The sequence below is a fragment of the Schistocerca cancellata genome, chromosome 11 (genome assembly GCF_023864275.1).
Source record: "Schistocerca cancellata isolate TAMUIC-IGC-003103 chromosome 11, iqSchCanc2.1, whole genome shotgun sequence".
Classification (NCBI taxonomy): Eukaryota; Metazoa; Arthropoda; class Insecta; order Orthoptera; family Acrididae; genus Schistocerca; species Schistocerca cancellata.
The window spans coordinates 32,960,880-32,988,290 of NC_064636.1; the positions used below are offsets into that span (position 1 = coordinate 32,960,880).

Sequence of the window (27,411 nt, forward strand, 5' to 3'; positions counted from 1 at the left end):
TACACAACAGCTTGAAAAAGGTGTATGGAGATGCTGCTGTCGATCGCAGTACAGTTAGTCGATGGGCAAGCAGGTTATGATGAAAGCGGGCACGGCAATATTGAGGGTTGTCCTCACAGCATCAGGCCTCGTGCTGCACACACTCCAGACTATGTGTAGAGTGTTAACGAATTCGTGACTGCTGACAGACACATCACAGTGAAAGAATTGTCACGCTACGTTGAGATAGGGGAAGGAAGTGGTTGCAGAAAACTGAAAGTGTTGGTGTTAAAAAAGGTTTGTGCCAGGTAGGTTCCCAGGATGTTGACAGTGGCCCACAAAGAAACAAGAAAAACAATATGCAGCAAACTTTTGGAACAGTATGAGAATGGTGGAGATGAATTTCTTGGAAGAATTGTGACAGGTGATGAAACAAGGCTCCATCATTTTTTACCAGAGACAAAGAGGCAATCAATGGGGTGGCATCACGAAAATCCACCCAAGAAAAAAAAAAAATTCAAAACGACACCTTCTGCTGGAAGAGTTATGGCTATGGTGTTTTTCGATTCCGAAGGAGTCTTGCTCGTGGACATCGTGCCAAGTAGAACCACCATAAATTCTGATGCATAGGTGACGACACTGAAGAAACTTCAAGTTCGACTGACTCGTGTTCGACCACATCGGCAAGAGCAGGATGTTTTGCTGTTGAACGACAATGCACGGCCACACATCAGTCAAAAAACCGTGGAAGCGATCACAAAACTCGGATGGACAACACTGAAACACCTGCCTTACAGTCCTGACCTGGCTCTTTGGAAAAACTGAAAGACTCTCTTCGTAAAACAAGGTTTGAAGATGACGACTCCCTTGTGCACGCTGCCAAACAGTGGCTCCAACAGGTTGGTCCAGAATTTTACTGTGCGGGTATACAGGCACTGGTTCCAAGATGGTGTAAGGCAGTTGAGAGGGATGAAAATTATGTGGAGAAATGAAAATATTGTTCCTAAAGGATGTATCTACTCACTGTAAAACTTTCAAACATGTACAATAAAAGATGGAATTTTTTTTTAAAAAAGTGTGCATTTCTTTTGGAGTGACTCTTGTATTAGGCTTGGGTGGACACACACACACACACACACACACACACACACACACACACACACACACACACACACAAAAACTGCCTGGCTTCACAATGTATGATGACAACGAGGAGGTAGTGTGTGAAAGAAAGAGGATACACAAGTACAAAGTACCTGCAGGAAAGTCTTGAGACAAGGTTGGGTACTTGTGCACCATTCACTGTAATGTTTTGCGAGTGTATTGTTATGTTGTAAAGAAACCTCTATACTGAGGAAAGTCTCAATAAATAAATAAACCAAGTATTTTCCATTACAGTAAGATATAATCTGCATCAAGTCTGCTGGATCACAGTCAAAGTTGGTAAGTAATAAGGATAGTCCACAACAAGTCACTTTAACATATTACAAAGTGTACTGACCAAACAAGTACTACCTCTGTGTGTACCGTTGACATAAAAGGCAAGATGCACAGAGAGCCAGTGAAAGATTACATCCAATTATTTTTATTCCTTTACATCATCAACACACAAGTTTAGTTTAGTTATATTGTTCAGTAATAGCACAGAACTAAACACTGGGAGCAAACCAGAATTGGATAACACTTGCAATCTGTATAACTGCCAGAAGTCGACTCATTCCGGAATCGTCCGAGGATGAGGCAGCACTGGTACAGTGCAGAATATCCTAAGTGTCATTCTGTTACACTTCCAATCGAACTGTCTCGGTAGAAGCATCACTTGCTACCCTATAGGCCGGGCAGCCATCTCAGCAAAAGGCACAGAACCCTGAAACAGAGAACAGAGTATTACGAAAATGATAATATAAGATAATATAAAAAAAGAAACTCTTTCCTGGTGTTCTGAAATTATTATTTACTTAATCGTGAAACTTCACAATGGAACAGGCTGTTCTGTATGTTTCTTGGACTGTAATAAAGAAAAGAATTCATTATATAGTGCATCAACTTATTTCAATCCCATTATCCACACCTCTCTCACAAATTGAACCACAGGCAAACGTATAGCTTGCAGTAATGGCTAAATCTGTGGATTCAGAAAAACCCTTAATAGTCAATCACAAATGTAATTTTATTGGTTACTAGTTTTGGCTTATCTGCAAGCTACCTTCAGCTCTGTAATAGAGAATAAGCATCTAAGAAGTGCAAAAATTGTACGAGTTACTATAAAAGTTTAATCACAAAATACATGTTGATGTGGTCTTCAGTCCTGAGACTGGTTTGATGCAGCTCTCCATGCTCCTCTATCCTGTGCAAGGTTCTTCATCTCCCAGTACGTACTGCAGCCTACATCCTTCTGAATCTGCATAGTGTATTCATCTCTTGGTCTCCCTCTACAATTTTTACCCTCCATGCTGCCCTCCAATACTAAACTGGTGATCCCTTGATGCCTCAGAACATGTCCTACCAACCGATCCCTTCTTCTGGTCAAGTTGTGCCACAAACTCCTCTTCTCCCCAATCCTATTCAATACTTCCTCATTAGTTATGTGATCTACCCATCTAATCTTCAGTATTCTTCTGTAGCACCACATTTCAAAAGCTTCTATTCTCCTCCTGTCCAAACTATTTATTGTCCATGTTTCACTTCCATACATGGCTACACTCCATACAAATACTTTCATAAACGACTTCCTGACACTTAAATCAATGCTCAATGTTAACAAATTTCTCTTCTTCAGAAACGCTTTCCTTGCCATTGCCAGTCTACATTTGATATCCTCTCTACTTCAACCATCATCAGTTATTTTGCTCCCCAAATAGCAAAACTCCTTTATTACTTTAAGTGTCCCATGTCCTAATCTAATTCCCTCAGCATCACCCGACTTAATTCAACAACATTCCATTATCCTCGTTTTGCTTTTGTTGATGTTCATCTTATATCCTCCTTTCGAGACACTGTCCATTCCGTTCAACTGATCGGTGAACCTCAAAGTTTTTATTTCTTCTCCATGGCTCAGTATACCAGTATACAGATTGAATAGCATTGGGGAGAGGCTACAACCCTGTCTCACTCCCTTCCCAACCACTGCTTCCCTTTCATGTCCCTCAACTCTCATTACTGCCATCATACATACCAAAACAAAATATACTGATTAGTGTACAACTGCCAAATGGCAGGACACATCACCATTATTGGTGTGAAGAGGATTGTTTGTTATACCAGAGTCAGTCAAAAAGCAAAGCCTCTTTTTTTATCCACAGTTTTGGTCCATCTTTTAACAATGGTATATATTTCGGCGAGGTAAAAAGCATGGTCCTGCTTCTGAAGCCACTGATTGTGTCTGATTCTCCTTCTAAACAATGAAACCAAATTTAACTGTGAGTCACAATTTTTTCAGAAAGTCCTCTCCCTCCAGACAGAAATACTACCAGAGATGGGAGGCAATCCCCCCCCCCCCCCCCCCCTTTATTCTGGTCAGTTAAAATTCTCGGCATCCAAGTTGCACAAATCTTTGAGCATCCTAGCTGTTGAATAACTGTCACCACACTGCTTTCCCTGAGTGAGCTAATGTGACACAAATCACTTGCAGTCACTTAGTGGTCAACACGAATGATGTCATTTAGTTGCTGAATGCAGTGTGGTGTCACTGAGGTCATCGGCCTTCCGTTCTGCATTTCGTCAGCAAACGACGTTTGTTCTTCAGCTTCATTACAGCGACAACCTGTCACCTGACAGCACTAATATCCATTGTTGCATCACTGTAAAAAATTTTCCAGTCTCTCATGAAAGCAAATGGGCATTCTGTATTCGAGAATTCTATCACAGAACGCTGTTTAATACGAACATCGATGTCAGCCATTTCACAAGTGACTGCACTGGTGGCATCTGCTGATGCAGAAAATTAGCACTGCGTTGGACTGGAGAAGAAGCATTGTGTAATAGTGCGATGTTCAAATTTTTCACCTAATGAAAAACATTATTTAGGGGGGAAAATAGGAGCCATTACTATTTGAGTGGCCCTCATCAGTCTAACAGAACAATGATGCAAATTATCATGACAATAAGCAAGAATACATAACAAGGATACTTACGTTGAAACTGTAACTCTCAGCCAGAATGAAAAATCAACATATATAATACACAGTGCAGAATCTAACAGCTTTCATGTGGACACTGAGATCATGTTTTCCACATTACATCATTCTAAAGTAACCTCAATAAGTATTGCCTGTTATGGACTGTAGAAACAAACACGTTTCACATTAGAAACTAGTACTGTGTAACCACCATATGTGAACATAAACATCATGTGTCACTCATGACACAAGCTTCGGTAGATCAGGAAGTGCTCGTGCTGTGGCAGGGAAAAGATTAACCAGTGCTATACTTTGAGACTTGCAGGAAGTAATTATTAGCACCATCTGGCAGAAATCGTCTATCTGTAAACCTTGGTGGATAGCATTGGGTAATCTACTGCCTGCCGCAGCTTGGGCACTTGCTAGTCTACTGAAACTTTTGTCGCAAGTGACACACGATTACGTTCACATGTTGATGGTAGGCAATGAAAACCTTGTAACTCCACCTGTCTGTGTAACAGTAATTACTTACGATGTTACTTTATAACAAAATGTGAAAAGCATGATGTCAGTGTTCATATAAGAAAATTGGCACATTCTGTCAGGGTACATTACATACCACAACAGTTTATTCTGGGTAACAGTTGTAGTCTCAATGTAAATTTCCTTGTCACGTATTCTTGCACTATAATATTATTGTCACAACATAAATAGGTTTTTAGGATAATTTACATCATTGTTCCATTAGACTATATAACAAAAACTCCTGCTCATGCAAATTATGATGATGTGTCCTGCTGGTTGGCAGTCGTACACTAATCAATGTTTTTTTTTTGGGATGGAACTTCTATATAGATAATTTATGTTTCTGTATTTGTTAGATGCAATTTCTATATTTCAGACCTACAGACGACTTATAGACAAGCAAAAACAAAGTAATCAATAAAATTACATTTATGATCTTTATTATTAGGTTGGTGCATAAGTTCATACCATTTTTCCACAAATTTAATAAGTACAACAGTTACACATAAGAGAGACTGTATTCATCAATAGTGCATTCTCTTTCACTATTTTCAACAGTTTGCCAATGCAAGGGTAACTTTTCCATTCCGTGACTGTAGAAATTGCACGGTTTTGAGGCTACGAACTTGTGGAATCATGTTCGGTGCACAATTTCTTTTGGAAAGGATGTCCTTTGAAGGTTGTTCGAAAGAGAGTGGGAAAGGTGAAAACCTGAGAATGCAGAGGATCAAGTGAATAAGATGGGTACAGAATGACTTCCTGACCCAACTCTTGTATAGTGCGTTTCTTCAGTCTAGCGTAACATGGGCAGGCAGTATCGTGGAGTAGCATCACTTCACGCAGTCTTCCTGGTTGTTGTTGTTGTTGTTGTTGTTGTTGTTGGACTGGATCTGCAAGATGTCCCAGTTGTTGACAGTTAATGTCAGCAGTGGTTGTTACACCTCAGGGAAGTAACTCTTAGTACACTACACCGTTTCTGTTCCACCAGATGCATAACACTATCTTTTGTGGATGTGCACAGGTCACTGCATGGGAAGCTCCTGCATTATTTGGGCTCAACCGTTCCTTTTTTTCCCTTTAGTTAGCATAAGAACACCACTTCTCTTCGCCAGCAGCCAGTGGTGGATAAAGAAAAATCTCAAAGAGGGGGCGCTAAAGAACTTGAGATACCTTAACTTGTACCGTAATAAAAAAATAATTAAGTGAAATGCACAGTATGACAAAGTTTTATTTATACTGATTATACACATATACAAGACAATGCCTTCTTACGATACAAAAATTTAGTATTTTGGTTCTCTTTCTTAAATGATGAATCCTATGTGCCTATTCTTCCTGGCAAAATGGTTAATTACATCGTCAATAGGACAATAAATTGAAGGGGACAGCACGGACAGCCCTGCAAAGGGGGAGGGGGCGCACGTAACCCGTGCTCCCCGTACGTATCAGCCACTGCCAGCAGCAATACAGAACAGGAATAATCAGTGTCGTTCATGAGCCAATCGATGACAAGCAAGCAGAGATGAACATATGGCCACCCACCGTTTTTTTGTGATTTTGGCTTACAGCATGCAGTACACTTAGGCCCGATTTTTTAACCTGCCCCATTGCGTGCAAATATCACATGAAGGTGTAATGACCACAGTTCACCACAACTGCCAGTTCCCCAGTACAGTGATGTGGATCACTCTGGATTAATGCATTAAATTATCTTCACCAAACCCTGAAGGCCTCTGTGAACATGGAGAGTCACTAAATGTCAAAACGATCCTCCTTAAAGTGAGAAAACCAATTCCTTGCTATGCTCTGGCCAACGGCATTATCCCTGTACACGGCGAGGATGTTTCTGGCTGCTTCTGCTGCTGTCACCCCTCTACTAAACTCAAACAGAAGTATCTGTAAGAAATATTCTGCTTTCTCATTTAGTACTCCATTTTATAGCATCCACAGCTTTACTCTATCTCCAAATGACAATATGTAAATTCAAGTAGCATACAGTGAACTACAAATAAAAAATTACAATCAATAAATAAACCCATAGCAACTAGCATACCAACATGCAACACAAAAACATTATGAACTTATGCACGAATGTAATATTAAGGGTTTCCCTGAATCCACAGCTTTACACAACAGATTGGTTATCTCCAAGTTTGACCATATCAAATAATAAGATAATGGCTAAAGCTCTCACTTGATAGATAAAATTCTATGAAAAAGGAAAACTGAGTAAAATTACATCATTTTTTGTGTATGTTGATCAACAGGAAACAGTGAGCAGTTACAAGAAATGATAAACTATCCCATATGTTGTCAAAATTTCGGATAGCATTGCAAAACAGTTAAAAGTTGCTCCACTACAGACCTGCATTTTGCAACACAAGTAAAACAGCTAAGGTACTATTCAATAGCAGAGATGAAATGATACCTTCGGCACAAAGCAGTTTGTATAAAGTCACTTGCAAGCCCTGTAGAAATGTATATGCCGAGAGATGCTGCAATTAGGTTTTCCTAACAGGAGAGAAGCTAAAGACTAAGATAGGGAGATTTAACCTTTGCAGAACACCTTCTAGCAGAAATCCACCCATATACTGCACAGTGTGACATTTTATTTGGGGTCGTTTCAGACTAGTCTCTCTGCTGAGAAATGGAATGGCAGCTGTGGGCATTGTTGTCATTCAATTCTGATGGTATTTGATGTATTTTGTTATAGTTTTCATTGTTTCTGTATTTTTATTGTGAAATATGTGACTGAACAGTTCTTATCTGCTTTGTGGTGGAAGTAAACTGTAAAGTACTAATTACATTAAAAAACCAACACATTTTTTTAAAAAAGAAAACAAGACCAAATTGAAATAATTAGCCCATGAAGCAAAAGCCAAGCTGCTATAAGGCCCCTATTACATGGTACACCTATTGTATACAAGTCTGCACCAGAGCTCCAAGAGTACAAGTCTGGAAATGCCGACAGTCCCGTTTGCCCTATTAAACTGTGCACCTAACGTATACAAGTCAGCCCCAGTGCGCCAAGAGCAAATATTCGGAACTGTGGGCTCGTTTACATTGATCTCTTTCAACTGTAGGCTTGTTAACGTTGATCTCTTTCTAATGGTGCCGCTTACTCATTAAAAAACTTTTAAGAGATCTAGGTTAGTATTTATTATGCAAGTATTGTTATCTTGAGCAGTTGTTATGATCTTGTGCAGTTATCGTGAAATTACATTACCGCTATACTGAATTATGGGCTAAAATGTTTGTTTTATGTCATGCTGGTACAAGCAAATGATTATCTACATTTATGTTTCACGCAATTATCTATGCAGCACTTGCCATGACAGTGGCCACTACAGTCATTAGGATGACGACGAATGATGACATAACGCCAGGAGCGACAGTTTGGCTAGACCCTGGCTAGGAAGAAGGGTGAAGCATGACATATACCCCCTGTTAATGAAGAAGCTGAGGCTCCAACATCCACAGGAATTTAGGAACTTTGTCAGAATGGATGCGTCTTGTTCTGAGAAGCTGCAATTGATTGTACATGATGGTATTCATGCAAGTGACACAGTAATGATGGAAGATATTTCACAATAGTGTGAGCACAAGGCTGAAAAATGTCTGTAGTCTTCAATTGATGGAGCCATCACAACTGCTCTGACATTTCTCTCAACACTATTCTTTCTGGCGTGCTGAACTAATTCGAAAGATACAATCAAATTAAACACAAGAGGTACTTTCACCAACAACAGTCACATGTACACATATCAAAAGTAAACTATATACACATTTACATAAATTGTATAAACTCAGACTCCAACATTTGTGGCTATATTTTATTTTGGTACAGTGTATCTAGACGATCATATAGACACCTTTCCTTACTCAATGCCTCAGTAAGCATGCTTATACTTTCTTTGTTTCATTCCATTTCTACAATAAGAAGTTATTATTAGATATACAGCTTTTCTTAACGACTAGAGAAAAAGAGGGAATTTTCATTTTTTTAAAATCCAGTATTTACAAAATCAGTTTGGATTCCGTAGAAATACTGGAACACGTGAGGCAATACTGACCTTACGACTTATCTTAGAAGAAAGATTAAGGAAAGGCAAACCTACGTTTCTAGCATGTGTAGACTTAGAGAAAGCTTTTGACAATGTTGACTGGAATACTCTCTTTCAAATTCTAAAGGTGGCAGGGGTAAAATACAGGGAGCGAAAGGCTATTTACAATTTGTACAGAAACCAGATGCCAGTTATAAGAGTCGAGGGGCATGAAAGGGAAGCCGTGGTTGGGAAGAGAGTGAGACAGGGTTTTAGCCTCTCCCCGATGTTATTCAATCATAAAAACGTTGAGGTTCGTCGATGACATTGTAATTCTGTCAGAGACAGCAAAGGACTTGGAAGAGCAGTTGAACGGAATGGACAGTGTCTTGAAAGGAGGATATAAGATGAACATCAACAAAGGCAAAACAAGGATAATGGAATGTAGTCGAATTAAGTCGGGTGATGTTGAGGATATTAGATTAGGAAATGAGACACTTAAAGTAGTAAAGGAGTTTTGCTATTTGGGGAGCAAAATAACTGATGATGGTCGAAGTAGAGAGGATATAAAATGTAGACTGGCAATGGCAAGCAAAGCGTTTCTGAAGAAGTGAAATTTGTTAACATCGAGTATAGATTTAAGTGTCAGGAAGTCATTTCTGAAAGTATTCGTATGGAGTGTAGCCATGTATGGAAGTGAAACATGGACGGTAAATAGTTTGGACAAGAAGAGAATAAAAGCTTTCGAAATGTGGTGCTACAGAAGAATGCTGAAGATTAGATGGCTAGATCACATAACTAATGAGGAAGTATTGAATACGATTGGGGAGAAGAAGTGTTTGTGGCACAACTTGACCAGAAGAAGGGATCAGTTGGTAGGACATGTTCTGAGGCATCAAGGGATCACCAATTTAGCATTGGAGGGCAGCGTGGAGGGTAAAAATCGTAGAGGGAGACCGAGAGATGAATACACTAAGCAGATGCAGAAGGATGTAGGCTGCAGTAGGTACTGCGAGATGAAGAAGCTTCCACAGGATAGAGTAGCATGGAGAGCTGCATCAAATCAGTCTCAGGACTGAAGACCACAACAACAACAACAACAACAACAACAACAACATTTACAAAAAAGTAGCTTACTGCAAAATGTGTAGGACATCTCAGGCAATAGCCGAAAGAGGCCTTAAGAGGTCACATATTTCTTGTCTGCTGACGAGAAGTGAAAACATTCAGACATCCCCCTCAAAATACTGCATCACGCGCGTGTGCGTATTCACCACTAAAAAACCTTACATATTTATTCATTCAGTTTCCAAATTTAAATATTAACTTAAAATTAGTTTTGAATTTGCGGTTTCTCTACTGATATATATGTCTTTGGTTCTCAGAACTTTTAATAATACATAGCATTATTAAAGCCCTTTGAAATACAAATAAAAATTTTCACTCATTGGTGACTGCCAACAAGAGTACGGGCTGGATATGTTCTCTGAAGAATGCTTCAGCACTGAATTGAATCCTTTGCTTTTACATATAGATCATCAAAAATTTTCACATTTATCCTAAAATAGTGGAAAAAGGTATTGGTACCATTTCTAAAGTTCTCTAAAAGTATTAAGAATGCCTCAACATTGTCTCTCCTCACGCTGGTTGGATGAACCCATCACACCGTATTTCTTCTTCTTGTCTTCAGGCATCTAAGAGAGAGCATCCAGGTAACCCCTTTGCTTAATTCTTTGTCAAAATTTAGGAATATACGTACACTGTAAACATGTGACATACTGCAGCTGCAGCATTCCGTCATGCAAGCTACTGCACTATTTGTACGAATGTCGTGCTGATGCAAACAGCCCCCACTTAACAGCCATGCACCCAGCACCATTAGCTTGCCAGCTTGATAAGTGTGAAACAACCCTTATTGTTTCGAAATGCAGACAGGTGACCTCAGTGAAAATACTTTAAGCCAATGAACATACGACACTGAATGCCAGCTTAGTTTCAAATGACCAAGCACAATTTTCTCTTCCACCTTTATTAAATTAAGTTTCAGTTATGCGAATGTTATATTACAATAGTAAAACCAACTTTACTCTTCATTTTTGTTAAATGTAACGATATCCAGTAAAGTAATACCTCCCATTTTAAACAATCTGTATGTTCGTCACTAGTATCTCTGTAAGATGTACTTCAATGTTATCTGTGGTAGTGACATTCAGTTGTAGCAACCTTTCCAATTTTAGTTTATTTGTGTCATATAGCTCTACTCTCACTAATTCAGTTCAATACCATTTCATTCATTATCCAGTGTACCCATCTAATATGCTGCATTCTTTTATCCCCATCACATTTCAAAAGCATCAACCCTCTTCTCATCTGTACTGATTATGGTCTACTTGAATAAACCAACTGACAAAAGCACAACATATAATAAAAAGTGCTTACAATGTAGCCCCTCGATAGTCACAAAATTAAATACAATACAAAACTTACACAACCAGGAATAAAATATGTAAGTGGAATCACTTAAAAAACAACTAACACTGAATTTGCAACTAAAACAGGAAAGTGAATGTCCTGCAGAACTTCCAGATAACTTCCAGAGGATACTACGAACTTAATCAGAACATGCACAACAAAAACTACCTAGAAAAGGGTTTTTGAGACTAGATTCTACAATGAAGTGGAACTAGTCACGAGCACAATCAGGAGAAAACACAATTTATTTCTTTGGGCATCCAATAAAAGCAAGAGGAAAGAGGAGTCAGGACAAAAAGAGAGGAATTCTGGAACAGTAAGAGCAACATGAAAAGGATTATGGAAATCGTGGAAATTATAAGGCAACTACAAATACATATACAATACAAATTACGACAGAAGACTTATAAAAACAGAACAGATAAAAATTAAGAAACTCAAAGGCTCACAAAGTAGATTACAAACTGACACCAACAAACAAGCAATGGGAAGGGTCATTTCCAAGAAGAAGTACTCAGCCAACAGGACACTAAGAAACTCTTTTTGCAAAATTGACTCAAGTGGTCCATGAAAGTCACTGCAAGAGGTACTACTATCACTAGTATTATGATACAGTAAACAGTATTCCCTGTGCATTTCTTATTGTCTGGAACTTTTGGAGCTGGCTGCACTTTTCTCTGGCAGGTCAGCGACTCACTTATTTTACATTCAACAGCACCCAAGTATTACCTGTCACACGCTCCAGTTTTTGAGTTGTTGCTGTTGTGGTCATCACTCCTGAGACTGGTTTGATGCGGCTCTCCATGCTACTCTATCCTGTGCAAGCTTCTTCATCTCCCAGTACCTACTGCAGCCTACATCCTTCTGAATCTGCTTAGTGTATTCATCTCTCGGTCTCCCTCTACGATTTTTACCCTCCACGCTGCCCTCCAATGCTAAATTGGTGATCCCTTGATGCCTCAGAACATGTCCTACCAACCGATCCCTTCTTCTGGTCAATTTGTGCCACAAACTCCTCTTCTTCCCAACTCTATTCAATACCTCCTCATTAGTTACGTGATCTACCCATCTAATCTTCAGCATTCTTCTGTAGCACCACATTTTGAAAGCTTCTATTCTCTTCTTGTCCAAACTATTTATTGTCCATGTTTCACTTCCATACATGGCTACACTCCATACAAATACTTTTAGAAACGACTTCCTGACACTTAAATCTATACTCGATGTTAACGAATTTCTCTTCTTCAGAAACGCTTTGCTTGCCATTGCCAGTCTACATTTTATATCCTCTCTACTTTTTTTGATTGATTGATTTCTTTATTAATCCATGTAACAATTTACATTGTGTGGATTTCGTCAGCAAAATCATATACAATACAATATACCTACAATTATACATATAAAATTTGTATTTACACACATTTTTGAGGTATCTTAAATTAGTTTTATATCCTTGTGTAATTTGTAATTTTCTTATAGTACCGTACAATTTTGATTTCATATTATAATTATTTCCTCATGTATTACAATGCAGGCTACTTTAATTACACTAGACCATCATCAGTTATTTTGCTCCCCAAATAGCAAAACTCCTTTACTACTTTAAGTGTCTCATTTCCTAATCTAATTCCCTCAGCATCACCCGACTTAATTCGACTACATTCCATTATCTTCGTTTTGCTTTTGTTGATGTTCATCTTATATCCTCCTTTCAAGACACTGTACATTCCATTCAACTGCTCTTCCAAGTCCTTAGCTGTCTCTGAGTAGAATGTCATAATTTGGGTTTCACGTGGAATGGTGGCACAACAAATTATTTAAATAGTTGCACGTGTGATCAAAAATTAATGAGAATTTCTGCTTTTCTTAAAGAATCTATATTTATTCATCAACATTAACTTCCCCCCCTCAGATATAACACACTTGTGCCAGCACTTTTTTCAATCTTGGAAGCACTTCTGGATCTCACTTTTTGTAAAAATAGAATCTTGGTGGCAAAACAACATCTTTTCACAGTTCTCTACAGTCTTGGGAATAGAAAGAAGTTGCAGGGGGCCATGTCCGGTGAATATGGTGGCTCAGGCAACGTAACAGTTTTACCTTTCATCAAAAAATCATTAACAAGTATTGAGGTGTGAGCACAAACATCATCATCATCACCACCACCACCACCACCACCACCACCACCACCACCACCACCACCATCCAATATCCACCACTGCTTTTGCCACAATTCTAGTCATTTCCTTCAGATAGCTTTATGCAAATAATGCATAACTTCCATGTAGTATTCCTTATTGCCTACAACCATAATGCTGGAACTCATGATGCACATATCATTGTTATCAGTAAAAACAGTGAGAAGAACCTTCACATGGTTTACCTTTTCGAACTTCTTTTGGTCTTACCTCTTAAAGCAGTTACCATTCGGAACACTGTGCCTCCGCTTCGACATCATACCCATATAACCATGTTTTGTCACCCTTTTAACCTTCTTTAGAAATTCTGGATCATTGTCAACTTCATTCACCAATTCCTCAGCGATGTCTCTGAATTTCATCTTTGGTTGAAGTTCAATTTTGGAACTAACTTTGCTGTCATACATTTCATGCACAAAAGATCTGAAAAAACTGAACGGTATGAAGGTAATAGTGAGCAATAATAAGGTTTATTTGTGGAAGGTGCATGTGATTATGCATGAAACCACTGTTGTCAGTCAGTAGTTTCCACTGACAGAATATACACCCATCAAAAAAAGTTTTGCACCACCCCGGTTCCCAGAACTCCTGAAGACAGATGTTGATTGTGGATATTGTATCACAGACACAGTCCCTTTCACTGTTCAGAGATGTCACTAAAACCACCCAAAGATGTAAACAACCATGCATGAGCAGCGTCTATTAGATGGAGGGGGTCTAACAGCCGATCAGTTCCAGTCATTCCACCAGGAAGGAGGTACACGGCTCGTGTTTTACATAGTTCAACCATGTCTAGGCAGTCAATACCGTGGTTCGATCACATCCGCATTGTTACTTTGTGCCAGGAAGGGCTCTCAACAAGGGAAGTGTTCAGGCATCTCAGAGTGAACCAAAGCAATGTTGTTTGGACATGGAGGAGATACAGAGAGACAGGACCTGTCCATCACATGGCTCACTCAGGCTGCCCAAGAGCTACTACTGCAGTGGATGACCACTACCTACAGATTATGGCTCAGAGGAATTCTGAAAGCAATGCCACCATGTTGAATAATGCTTTTCGTGCCATCACAGGACGTTGTGCGCAATAGGCTGCATGATGCGCAACTTCACTCCCAACGTCCATGGCGAGGTCCATCTTTGCAACTACAACACCATGCAGCGAAGCATAGATGGGCCCAACAACATGCCGAATGGACCACTCAGGATTGGCAACATGTTCTCTTCATTGATGAGTGTTGCGTATGCCTTCAACCAGACGACCATCGGAGATGCGTTTGGAGGCAACCCGGTCAGGCTGAACGCCTTACACACACTTCATCAAGTGCGGCAAGGTGGAGGTTCCTTGCTGTTTTGGGGTGGCATAATGCGGGGCCAACATACGCCGTGGTGGTCAGGGAAGGCGCCGTAACGGCTGTACGATATGTGAATGCCATCCTCCGACCGATAGTGCAACCGTATCGGCAGCATATTGGCGAGGCATTTGTCTTTATAGATGACAATTCGCACCCCCATCATGAGCATCTTGTGAATGACCTCCTTCGGGACAACGACATTGCTCGACTAGAGTGGCCAGCATATTCTCCAGACACGAACCCTGTCAAACATGCCTGGGATAGATTGAAAAGGGCTGTTTATGGACAGCGCAACCCGTCAACCACTCTGAGGGATCTACGCTGAATCGCCGTTGAGGAGTGGGGCAATCTGGACCAACAGTGGCTTGATGAACTTGTGGATAGTATGCCATGATGAATACAGACAGGAATCAATGCAAGAGGACGTGCTACTGGGTATTAGAGGTACTGATGTGTAGAGTAATCTGGACCCCACCTCTGGAGGTCTTGCTGTATGGTGGTTCAACATGCAATGTGTGGTTTCCATGAGCAATTAAAAGGGCGGAAATTGTGTTTATGTTGATCTCTATTCCAATTTTCTCTACAGGTTCCAGAACTCGCGGAACCGAGGTGACGCAAAACTTTTTTTGATGTGTGTATTACTGTCTGAACAGTTATCAAAAGATGACTATGGAGAATTGTAACCTGAAAGTTTAATTTGGAAAAGCAATGCAGCAACAACAAACTTGAGTGTGAAAGTGGAATATATTTAACTATTAATAAGGGCATGGTTGGTGATGTCTGGAAGTATGTGACCCACAATAAGTCAACATAAAAAATAAAATCATCTTCACTGCTATTCTTTCAAAGCAACATTTTTCCACTTAAATTTGGGAAATTTTAATATTCGCAAAATACAGAGACGCTTTTATAAGAGGCAACACGGTCTGTTTCATTTAGTAACACACTGTGTTCAGTCTGTAGACTATACTGAGCAGTTCCAGGAACGTCCGTGCCTATCGATTTCAGAGAAGGCTTACTGTGACTGGTGTTATCTGTGGCCACAGAGGAATTCTAAGCACCGTTGGCTGGTATGGTGTCTAAGCAAGCAATCTGCTGCAGGTGACGAAGTGACTGTCTGATGGAGTGGGTCAGCTAGCTGCCAGTCTACGTACTGTAGTCACAGAGATGCGACCGCCGAGCGTCGAGGGCAGTACCGAGCTACAGACGAGTACAGGCTATCTGTTTCCTGCTACCGTGTATGGAGTACGATGCCCTGGTGGATTCTGTGGCTGTCACATTCTGACAAGGACGGGTGGGGAAGTGACAGGATTTTGCTAAGCGAGATTCTCAGCTAGGCTCGCAAGAGAATAAAAGCCATCGTGCCAGTGATTATCGGAGCTGAAGTTGTCATCAGCCTGCCACGCTTACCGCGCCTTCTGTTCTGGTAGAGGCTACCGTATTTACTCGAATCTAAGCCGCACTTTTTTTCAGTTTTTGTAATCCAAAAAACCGCCTGCGGCTTAGAATCGAGTGCAAAGCAAGCGGAAGTTCTGAAAAATGTTGGTAGGTGCCGCCACAATTAACTTCTGCCATCGCATATATATGTAGCGCTACACTGGCATCCTTTGTAGGCAAAAAGATAAATACTGGGGCCAAAACCTCTGCGTCAGTAAATAAAATTTAAAAAAAAATTGGAAGACGAGCTTTTTTTTCTCCGCCCAAGTTTCGACCACTGCATTTTCATACATTATCCAATGAAGTAAATACAAATTTCGTATTGTTCATCTTCGAATGTAGCAGAATTTCAATGTACTACGAAAGTCCGACTGGCAAGACTGGGATTTTTGTCAATATGGCCAACTCTACGTTCTGAATTTTTTCCTACCTGTGAGAAGAGATGGTTGCTAATAGGAACCTGATGAAATGTGAATCACATGCAGTATTCTCTTCACCATAAGAATAATACGAATATAAACATTTTGCCATGTATTCTTTCGTGTTTGTTTCTATCTCATTTAAATCCTGTCTGCCTAATAAACTACGAAACTAGAGTGAGACAACAGCAAACGCGGAAGAATATACATATCGTGTCATGTTTATATTCGTATTACTCTTATGCCTAATAGTGATACAGTCAGAAATGAAGCACGGCAATTGACTAGATTTTTAAATCGAAGATGACTAATTTCTGTGCAGAATTTCATGTACTAAAGAAGCGGCCGCAAAGACTTTCAAACGGAGAAAAAATTTCGCCAAACTCTCGTTCAGAACATGTTCTATCATACGCAGTCTATTATTTGGTTCTTGTTGATCATTATCAAAGAAAGCAGCAGTATAAGTAACTACAAATAGCAGTCTCTTGCCATTGTTTCGCTAATGAGACGATTCCTCTCTTTTTTTAATTGTAGGCGGCGGTAGCGCACACAAAAGCAAGCCATGCCGCGAGCAGCGACAGGCCGTAAACACGCACTATCAGAATGCGACAAACAATGCATGACACAATATAGTAATGCATTTTCAGCTTAGAGTGACTGACGTAAACACCTATAACACAGAAAACGGCACTTATCAGATCAAAGCAAAATAAGCAATCGATTCAAACCAGACGAAGCACGTGAAAAGGAAGAGTATCCGTGTAAATACGGACGGAGCGCCTGACGCATAGCAATGGCTACCTGGTAAAGCTTAACTGCTAAGCTTACGACTCGAACCAAACTACTGTAGCTGTTTCGTCATTTATTCGACTTAAATTGTCTCTCATATTACAATGGACCAACTTTGTTTCGATTTGGAGGTGCGGCCTAAAACTTTTCTCTGCCCTTGAATATCGAGTCTCAAATTTCAGGTGCGGCTTAGATTTGGGATTTTTTTTTTTTTTTTTTCCTTTATTTCAAATCTCATTTTTCAGGTGTGGCTTAGATTCAAGTGTGGCTTAGATTCGAGTAAATACGGTATTTAGTCTGTTTTCCTCTTTACTGCTGTAGGACAGTACAGCAGTGTGATGGGTAGGTAAACTGGGGTTCACCAGTGTTTGAGTGTCATTGTTTGGCAGACACTTCATCGGTCAGTATACGAGTGACATTGTCTGCCAGAAACTGTGGTTGGTCAACGTACGAGAAATGCTGTTTAAACTGTCATTGCACTTTTTGGTGGCACTGTCCTTTTTACCTGGGGAATCCCAAAAGTAAGGACTCCTATTTTTTTGTATGTACACAGACTTGTTTATTTCTACAATGGTTTACATCAGTTTACAGCTTGAACATTTAGCTATTTTTTTGACATAATCACCATTTCTGTCGATGCATTTTTGTAGACGCTGTGGCAGTTTTTGTATGCCCACGTCATACCAGCTCGCCGTCATGCTGTTCAGAAAGTTATGAACTGGTGCGATTGTTGCTTGGTCTCAGGTGTTAAGTGGTATGCCCAGGTTTCGTCACCCGTGACAGTTGAGTCCAGAAAGTTGTTCTGTTCGGCTTCAAGACAGTGAAGAAATGCGCGGGAAGCATCAACTCGTTGCCACAAGTGGCCCTCTGTCAACATGCGTGGCACCCATCTTGTGCGCACCTTCCGGTAGTTCAATGTTTCTGTTAAAATTCTGTGAGCGGTGCTTCGGGAAACCTCAGGAACCAATGTGCAGAGATCATCCAGGGTGATCTGCTGATCTTCACATTTGCTTTGCTCAACCTTCAACACTGTCTCCTCAGAAATTGACGGTCTCCCACTCCTTTGTTCGTCGTGAATTTCGGTCCGACCAGCTGCAAACACTCTACGCCGCCTACAAACATTTTTGACATCCCTGCACGACTCACCATACACTTCCGTCTATCGCCGATGGATTTCAATCGGTGCAGAGCCCTCGGTGTTCAAAAACAGAATAAATGCGCGCAATTTGCACTTGGTGGTAACATCCAAAGAGAGCTCCATTCTTAACGGCTGCCAAGCCAAGACAGCGCCTCAGTGCGGTGTGTGCTGTTTACACACAGTGCATGAAGCACTCTTCTTTCCAGTGTGACCAACTGCCACACAGAGTTCTGTACTTATAAAAAAAAAATAGGAGACCTTAGTTTTGGAATTACCTTCATAGTTGCCTCTTCTGCAACGTTTGTCTCATGGGTTGTGCTGGTTTAACGTTGCCTCCTAGCAAGCATGAGCTTGCACATAGGTAAAGTGTATCTGTTGGTCTAACTGTCTCTAGTATAAGTAAAGGGCTCGTTATTGATGCCAAGGTTGCTCCTCATTCGTATTCTATTTAAAATTAATATTAAGCTTTGCTTTTATTATTTATTAAATATGTTGTAACTGTGTTGCTTTTAAGTGGTGTAAAAGAATGGAATGTCTGATTGAAAGTTTAATCTGTGAAGGTTGGCAGCATTCGATTGCTATTAAATGTTTACTGCACTGGAATTGAGGTTCTATAACAGATGGTGGAATATAAGTGAGAGCTATTGATGTAAGGTTGCCAACATTTAACTTTGTTAAAGTTTAGTGTGTTAGTTCTGTTATGGCTATGTTAAGGGTTCAGTACACAGGGTGATTCCGTGATGATCTTACAAACTTTCAGGGATGATGAGGTAAGGAACCTTGGTCCGGAAATGACCGAGTCGAAAGTTAAAAGTGAAAATTGTTCTGATACCTCTGACAGTGGAGCTCTTCCACTGCAAGCTCTACCTACTCCCAAACCATAGCTTGGGAGTAAGTAGTATGGACCAAAACAAGAAAAAAGTCCAGTAAGCAGGGCTCTACTGTGTCTACAAGCACTACAAGCACAGTTTTGCTACTGTGAAAACACATCTCTTCTACTAATCAAGTGTTCATAGCTTTTAAGGCACACATTTTGGAACCCGTGTTTGCTACACATTTTCTTTCTTGTTTTGGTTCACACTACCTCCTCCGAAAATATGGAAAGTGCAGAGCTCGTAATAGAAGAGGTCCACTATCAGAGTACCAGAATGATTTCAGTTCATAGCCTTTGCTCCGTTATTTGTGGACCAGGTCCCCCCCCCCCCCCCCCCCCCCCCCCCCCGCCTACTTCAAACTGATACATTTACCCTTATCTATCATCCCTGGAAGTTTGTAGCACCATCTCAGAATCATCCTGTATGTGAATCCAATTGATATATGTTTATTACTTGCATTTTTAGAGCTGCACATCAAACAGTGGTTTTAAAAGAAACAGAGAGTTAACTTGTAAAAGTCTTTAGAGGTCTACAAGGAGAAAAATTTGTTTCCCCGGTGGCAAATGTGGTGCAATGAAGATGGCTATTAATACTTTTAACATCAAGGTAATGACCTATCGTTATGCCCCACTGATGCCAGTACTGTCAGAGTGCCATTTTGTCAGTATGCTGTTTTCTTTCACTTGGCTTACAAAATTCAATGCCAGATGTAGCTAGCAAGTGCAGTATTGGGGCTCAACATTTCGATTTGTGTGTACATTGGCAGTTATCAACTTTTAAGCATTGTTGCAGTGAAATACTGATGATGTGTAGCTCAGCTACTGCATTGTTCCTGTGTTGACATCATGCTTAAAAATACTTGTTTACATTCTGTTATATCATCTGACATTTTTGTGTAGTATTGTTATTTTATGTTGTTTCTGTGCTATTTTTGTTTCTGCTGATGTTTGCTGTTTGTTTATTTAATTCATTTTTGCAATTTTTTTTATAAAAATGTGTCCAATAATAAAATTTGTGAGTTATTGAAAAATACTTGTTATATGGAGTATTTAAGAGAAAGCAGCAGTGGCTCAGAAAGTGACAGTGATTTTCATGCTGGTATATTGATGGAAAGTGGACAGTACGGAAAATACACAGTACACTGAAATGATGGCACCTGAAACACTACAGCCGCTGCCACATCCATTACAGGAGGTGCCTGGACCACAGCATATGTCACCAGTGGGATCTTCCACAACTGAATATTTCAATTTATTTTTCACTACAGCATTACTTCAAGTAATTGTCACTGAAAGAAATCACTCGGCTAAGCAATTTGCATCCGAACACACTGTTATTTTATCCTGCTCACAAAAAAAAAAAAAAAAAAAAAAAAAAACAAAAAAAAAAAAAACGGAAGAATGTCGTGATAGGTGACGTAAGAGGTTTTATAGCATACTTACTGAATATGGGACTCGACAAAAGGCCCATATTCTTTACATAGAGGAGCACAAAACTATTTGGCAAAATGTATTCTGCTAGAAAACATGAGAGTTAGGTGATACAGAACTGCATAGATCGGTCAGACTGTAATGTGCTGTACAATTATTATAATTTTTACCATAAAATAGGGTGAGTAGAAACAATGAGGTGAACAGCAGCAAAACTTCCTGAAAAGTTCTATGCTACTGTGTTGGAAGACAAATGGCAATATCATCAAAAGATCTATTTGTCTAGGCTGGTAGTGAATCAATCTAACAGGGAAGTTATGAATTTCAAAATTGACAACACTGTCAGTCAGTGTCTTGTTCGCTCTATGATGATCACCGGATGTGGTGCTGAATTTGCTTACTTTGAACTTTATTTGAAAGCAACAGTCTAAGTTGTGTTGTTTGAATTTAGGCACACGGTAAGCTAATTTGCAGTCCTGTTTCATTAACCAAAAGTTCAGTTTTAAAGTATACTTTGATCTGACTTATGTTTAAGCTAACTGAAAATGTGGGGGCTGTGATTTTGAACATTGTGGGGTGAACAGAAATGACAATTTGAAGTGTTTCTTCTGAAGAGGATGTAGAATTTGATGGAAATGAAGATACACCTGGCACTGTTCTCAATCCAAGAGATCACCCTGTGATTAATTTTGAAAAGACAAGGGAAATAACACACATTTATTTTTGGAAATGAGGAGTCACTTTAGAGTGAAGGAGATGATGTTTGAAATCTCTTTGTAATTTCAAACACATCATTTTTAAACTTTATGTCACTTACTTAATGTCCAAAACAATGTTAGAAAATAATAATCTTTATTTGGGAAACAGTACAAAAAACAAAATGTATGCAACTTTTTTAGTTTTTGTTAAGGAATGGAACTATTTTGAACTAGATAAATTTTGTTTCTTGTTGTCCTACATCCAAAACACATTTTAATCCAAAATAGATTTTGACATGTCCCTGTTCACCCCAAGGACTAATAAATAGAAAAAATAATAAGATTACCACTGCTATTTCTATTCATCCCTGTCTGTGGAGTGAATGGAAATACAAAGTTTTTAATTGTTTATATTATGCATGATCTCGATCCCAATTTTAATTATATGTTCAAAGTTAAGCCCAGACATGTGAGTCCATGTAATTTAAATTTTCATATTTCTTGTTAATATCATCAGTTGTTTTTTTTCTTTTAAAGTTGAAAACTTTTTCTATTCACCCCATTGTATGATAAATCTGTAAATAATGTTAAAAATTTCATTTTTCTTATGCAAGTTTACTTAGAACTTTTGCTTAGATTTTATGGACATTTGTGTGCTTTCTTTAAATCAAAGGTGGTGTTAATTATATGGAAACAAAATCAAATTCGTATTAACTTTTTATTTTGTCACTGAAAAATGAAATGTTCGTATGGCATTTATTGGCCGGGATATCCCCTTCGGGGTTCGGCTGCCATATTGCAAGTCTTTTTACTTGACGCCACTTTGGCGACTTGTGTCCACGATGGTGAAAATATTATAATAAAAAACTTAAAGTGAAGTAGTATGGTAATCTGTGTGTACTATAACAAACTACATACTTTTGGGGTAAGTGGTATTTTTTTATATTTTCACATCGAATGCAGCACGATATATCGCACTTTAAATAGAACACTGCATGACAGTGTAAAAACTGTATGACATTTTTAGCATTTGCCGTTCAAAATGGCTGACTGCAAAAGGATTAAACTGTGCTACGATTGACAACTGTGAAATTGCTCTTACCATGCAGCATAGTATGGTGATTGTGTATTTATTGGTAAATAACGTCTCTAATTATGTTCACTGAAACCACAAGCACGCTCTACTCCATAAAGCCACGCTCCCTACTACAGTACGCGTATCATCGCCATTTCTGATAGCTGCAGAACTAAAATATAGAGGCAGGAGGGTCATACCGATACGTATCAGATAGACTCGCCTATGACTTGACATCAGCTGGCTATGTCCATCAGTAGAGCAGATCCATTGCTCTTACCCCGTGGGCGGCTACCGTGCAGAGCGACGGCCGAATCGCCTGCCTCGCCGGGCAGCCGGTGGCTGAGGCGTCGGTTTACTGGCTGCCCCAGGTTTCGGACCCACTGCAGTGGCAGGGCCATCCTTGCTGCTGCTGTAAAAGACAGGCCACTAAAGTCAGAGCAGAGCGCAAATAAAAACAACACAGAATAGGACGTTCACATAAGACTGGTTGTAGGGAAGGCAAATGGCAGACTATAGCCCTGTGTGAGAGTTCAGGAGACTGCATGATGCCTGTAAAGCATGATATACACATATTGCACATGAGACTAATTCTTGAGTATTGCTCAAATATTTGCATCCCACACCAGTCTGTCTGTCTGTCTGTCAGTCAGTCTCTCTCTCTCTCTCTCTCTCTCTCTCTCTCTCTCTCTCTCTCTCTCTCTCTCTCTCTCTGTGTGTGTGTGTGTGTGTGTGTGTGTGTGTGTGTGTGTGGGCGCACAATATTTGCCCCTTGCCATAAGCCATCCACCACACTGGTAGTCACAAAATTTGGAACACCATGACCTTCAACAGAAAGACTTTGAAATAAATAATTCCTTTTACATAGTTTGGAGTTTTTGTGACACAAAATGGAAGCTCTGTGGAGGAAATAAGTAGCAGAACATTTGTGTGTAAAAAGAACAATGGCAAGACCAGGATGGAAAAATAACAATACAGAAAGGGTAGATTGATACTCACTGCACAGAGGAGGCACTGAGTCGCAATCAGGCACAGAGAAAAGAAAGGGTTGCTCTGTATGGTGAGTAGCAATCCATATTGCTTATTGATGTGGTATAAATAAAACTTTAGAAAAGGTGAGGGGTTAAGTCAACTAAACCTACCAGTTTAGGACATCAGTTTTGACCAGTGGCATAATAATATGTGCTCAAACAGAAAGAGAACATAACAATGACAATACTGGTATTGCATCCAGAGTAGTTTTGGAAAGTAGGTAGTTGCGACATGATAATCTCTGGTATAGCCCGAGATCTAGGTTAGGTCGGAAGGTGACAGTTCGGTTACGAGTTGGCACGGCAGTATCGAAACCCAAAGTTTCGGAACTGAGAATGTTATGCCACTAGATGTCAAATGTGTGACATTTTTAGCACAACATGTCTCAGGACTATGTCATCCCATTATCAAATGCTACAAAACAAGGAAACCAGTCAAATACTGCAAAACTACATGTACTGACAACCGTATAAAAAATCCTTCTCCCTTCACGCTACAGCCTCCTCCTTACCCCCACCGAGTCGCCACTTCCATCATGCACTGGTGCTGCTGTTCGCAGTGTGGTTTCAGTTCTATGAGACTGCAGATGTGTGTGCAAGTTGTGTTTACGTGTGTGTGTGTGTGTGTGTGTGTGTGTGTGTGTGTGTGTCTACTGCTGACAAAGGCCTTAATGGCCGAAAGCTTTAATTGTGTGAATCTTTTTGTTGTGCCTATCGCGACTCAGCATCTCCGCTATATGGTGAGTAGCAAATTTCCTTCTCTGGTATTGTTACATTCCATCCTGGATTTCCCATTGTTTGATATTTTACCATATAAAAAATAGTTATATTGTCCCTCAGTAAAACATACCTTAAAGCTCCTGTCTGCCGTCAGGCAACGTCAAAAGTAAAAATCCAGCAGAAAATCTGTATCGTCAAACGTAAAACTTTTCTTAGAACAGCTCATGTTGACATGTTACTCTCTGAAGCGTAGTTGTGAACTAAAAGCAGCTGCTTCTACCTACCAAAGATAGTCCATTCCTACAATGCGTACGCCCCCGACGATGCTACTGTCTTCGATAAAATATGTGAACATTAATATGCTGAGTCCTAGAAATACACAGAAAGATAGATCCTTTGCCATTTAGCTACAAAATAGCAGGTCAGCAACTGGAAACAGTTAATACCATAAATTACCTGGGAGTACGCATTAGGAGTGATTTAAAATGGAATGATCATATAATGTTGATCGTCAGTAAAGCAGATGCCAGACTGAGATTCATTGGAAGAATCCTAAGGAAATGCAATCCGAAAACAAAGGAAGTAGGTTACAGTACGCTTGTTTGCCCACTGCTTGAATACTGCTCAGCAGTGTGGGATCCGTACCAGATAGGGTCGATAGAAGATATAGAGAAGATCCAACGGAGAGCAGCGCGCTTCGTTACAGGATCATTCAGTAATCGCGAAAGCGTTACGGAGATGATAGATAAACTCCAGTGGAAGACTCTGCAGGAGAGACGCTCAGTAGCTCGGTACGGGCTTTTGTCAAAGTTTCGAGAACATACCTTCACCGAAGAGTCAACAGTATATTGCTCCCTCCTACGTATATCTCGCGAAGAGACCATGAGGATAAAATCAGAGAGATTAGACCCCACACAGAGGCATACCGACAATCCTCCTTTCCACGAACAATACGAGACTGGAATAGAAGGGAGAACCGATAGAGGTACTCAAGGTACCCTCCGCCACACACCGTCAGGTGGCTTGCGGAGTATGGATGTAGATGTAGATGTAGATGTAGAAATTCTACAAACCAATAATACACCTATGTTGCAACATTTGCATTCGTACAGAATGGCAAACAGGAAACATAAAACCTAACACTGATTAATTCATAAGTTGGTACCTGCTTCTCAAGAAGGACACAGCTAAAGCGGGCCCAGAAATGTCTTCTCATTTACCATGCTGATGCCTTCCTTTCTTAAAGTGCAAAAAACACTGCTTCCTCTAAATCTGGCAACCACCACCATTTATCCTCAAAGTGCAATTACCCTCACTCATGCTGTTCACGATGTTACTGATGAACGCTGCTCACTCTCGACGTGCGTCACCATGCCTCTAAGTCCTCACAATGAGATTGTAGAAATGAGAAAGCTTAGGTAAATAGCAGTAGAAAGTGTTTTTTGTGCAGGTTTAATAGATAGGGTGAATGCAGCAGTAGTGCACAAAAACCAACAAAATTAGATAAATCTCCAGAAGTGTAAAGTAATGCAATATTGGGGAATTATCTCTGTGTATAAAAGGCAATGTCCCAACCGACTGACTCGTCGTCGGCCAGCCCGAACCGCTAAAGGATAGAGATTTGAAGTTTTGAGAGGGAGTGGATCTCATACTGTAGGCATCATTTAAGGATGGACTGCCCAAAATTCCAACCCTAAGGGGGCAAAATAGGGGATGGAAAGCTTTTTGAAAGTATGTCACTATTAAGGGAATTTTGATGCTAGATCTATGAAAACTGGTATTTGGTTTCTCTGTCAGAAAAATATAAAACACACATTACAGAATTTTTTATCCACTAACAGGGTAAAATAGTAGGTGAAAGTTTTTTTGAAAATAAATAATTACTAAAGATCTACTAAAGGATTTTTAAGGCTACATCTATGACAACTGGTACTAGACGTCTCTGTCACAAATAAAAAAAGTATGTGTTTATCGAAATTCTGCCCTTAAGAGAGTGCAATAGGCGATGAAAATTTTTAATAAAATATTTCATTACATTAAACAAATTTTAAAGACAAAATATGAAAATTGGCATTTCACTTCTCAATCAGATATAAGGAAATATTTGTTACAGAATGAAAGTTGCTATGGAAATATCTCCACCACAAGAATGCAAAAGGCACGATTAACAAAACTTGACTCCAGCTACCAGAATCGCTTTTTGGTAAGAATTACATTTGGCAGTGCAGTGCAGAAACTGTGCTAGTCCCGTATAAATTTGTGAGGTTATTTAACAATAAAGGGGTGCAAATTCCATTTAGGGTTGACAGCAAACTGCAGCAGAGGTTAAAGCATGACTGGCAAAGGAGCGTTTGTGAAATCAAGTGTCAAGATTGTGAAATGAAGTACACGGAGGAAACACAAAGAAACTTTAAAGTAAGATTTAAAGAGCATAAGAATAAAGAGAATGGCTCATCGGGAACTGTGCACCTTGAGAGTGAGTAGCATTGCTGGGTAATGTCACGGACTGCATAACAGTAACAGCACTTTGAAGATAGAAGGTGGTAGTTGTCAAATTTAGAAGAAGCAAGAGTTTTTTTGGACTTTATGAAAGGAAAGCATCAGCGTGTTTAATGGGAAGACATTTCTGGGCCTACTTTAGGAATGTCCACCTCGGCAAGCAGCCATCGACTTATCTGAATTATCGGTCTTTGGTTTTATGTTTTCTGTTGGCCATTTTATATAAATGCATATGTTGTAAGATAGCTGTAGTATTGGTTTGTGTGACTCGACATTTAATGTTCATAGATTTTATCAGAGACACTAGCACCGTTGGAGGCTGTGATGTATATGTTGCAGAAATGTACTATCTTTGGTAGGTGAAAGCAACTGCCTTTAGTTTACAGCTATGCCTTGAGAATGCAATACACTGACACTAGTTGTTCTAAGAAGAGTTGAATGTTTAACAATGCAGGTTTGCTGCTGTGTTTTTACTTTTGATGGTGCCTAATGTCACAGGAGCTTTAGGGTATATTTTACTACAGGATAATATAAATATTTTTATGTGCCCAAAATGAAATGTATTCGCAGTTGCGAATGTGAACTAATGTCAGTTGTACAGCAGAATGACGAC

General features: G+C 39.7%; 1 protein-coding gene across 3 annotated transcripts in view; it reads right to left on the reverse strand.

The window, feature by feature from the left end:
• Nucleotides 1–1,673: 1,673 nt before the first annotated feature.
• LOC126108557 (uncharacterized) overlaps nt 1,674–27,411 on the reverse strand; it is a 46,999-nt gene continuing 21,261 nt past the window's right edge. Inside the window, exons 2-3 of one of the 3 annotated variants that reach the window (XR_007523549.1) lie at nt 22,772–22,960; nt 1,674–1,846 (exon numbers count right to left, since the gene is read on the reverse strand). Coding sequence is in view for 1 of the 3 variants with exons in the window: in XM_049913844.1 (XP_049769801.1) it covers nt 22,840–22,960 (121 nt within the window). In the remaining 2 variants the exon portion in view is untranslated. Of the gene's footprint in view, nt 1,847–22,748; nt 22,961–27,411 lie in introns of all 3 variants that reach the window. The other 2 variants (XR_007523550.1, XM_049913844.1) reach the window with 2 other exon arrangements.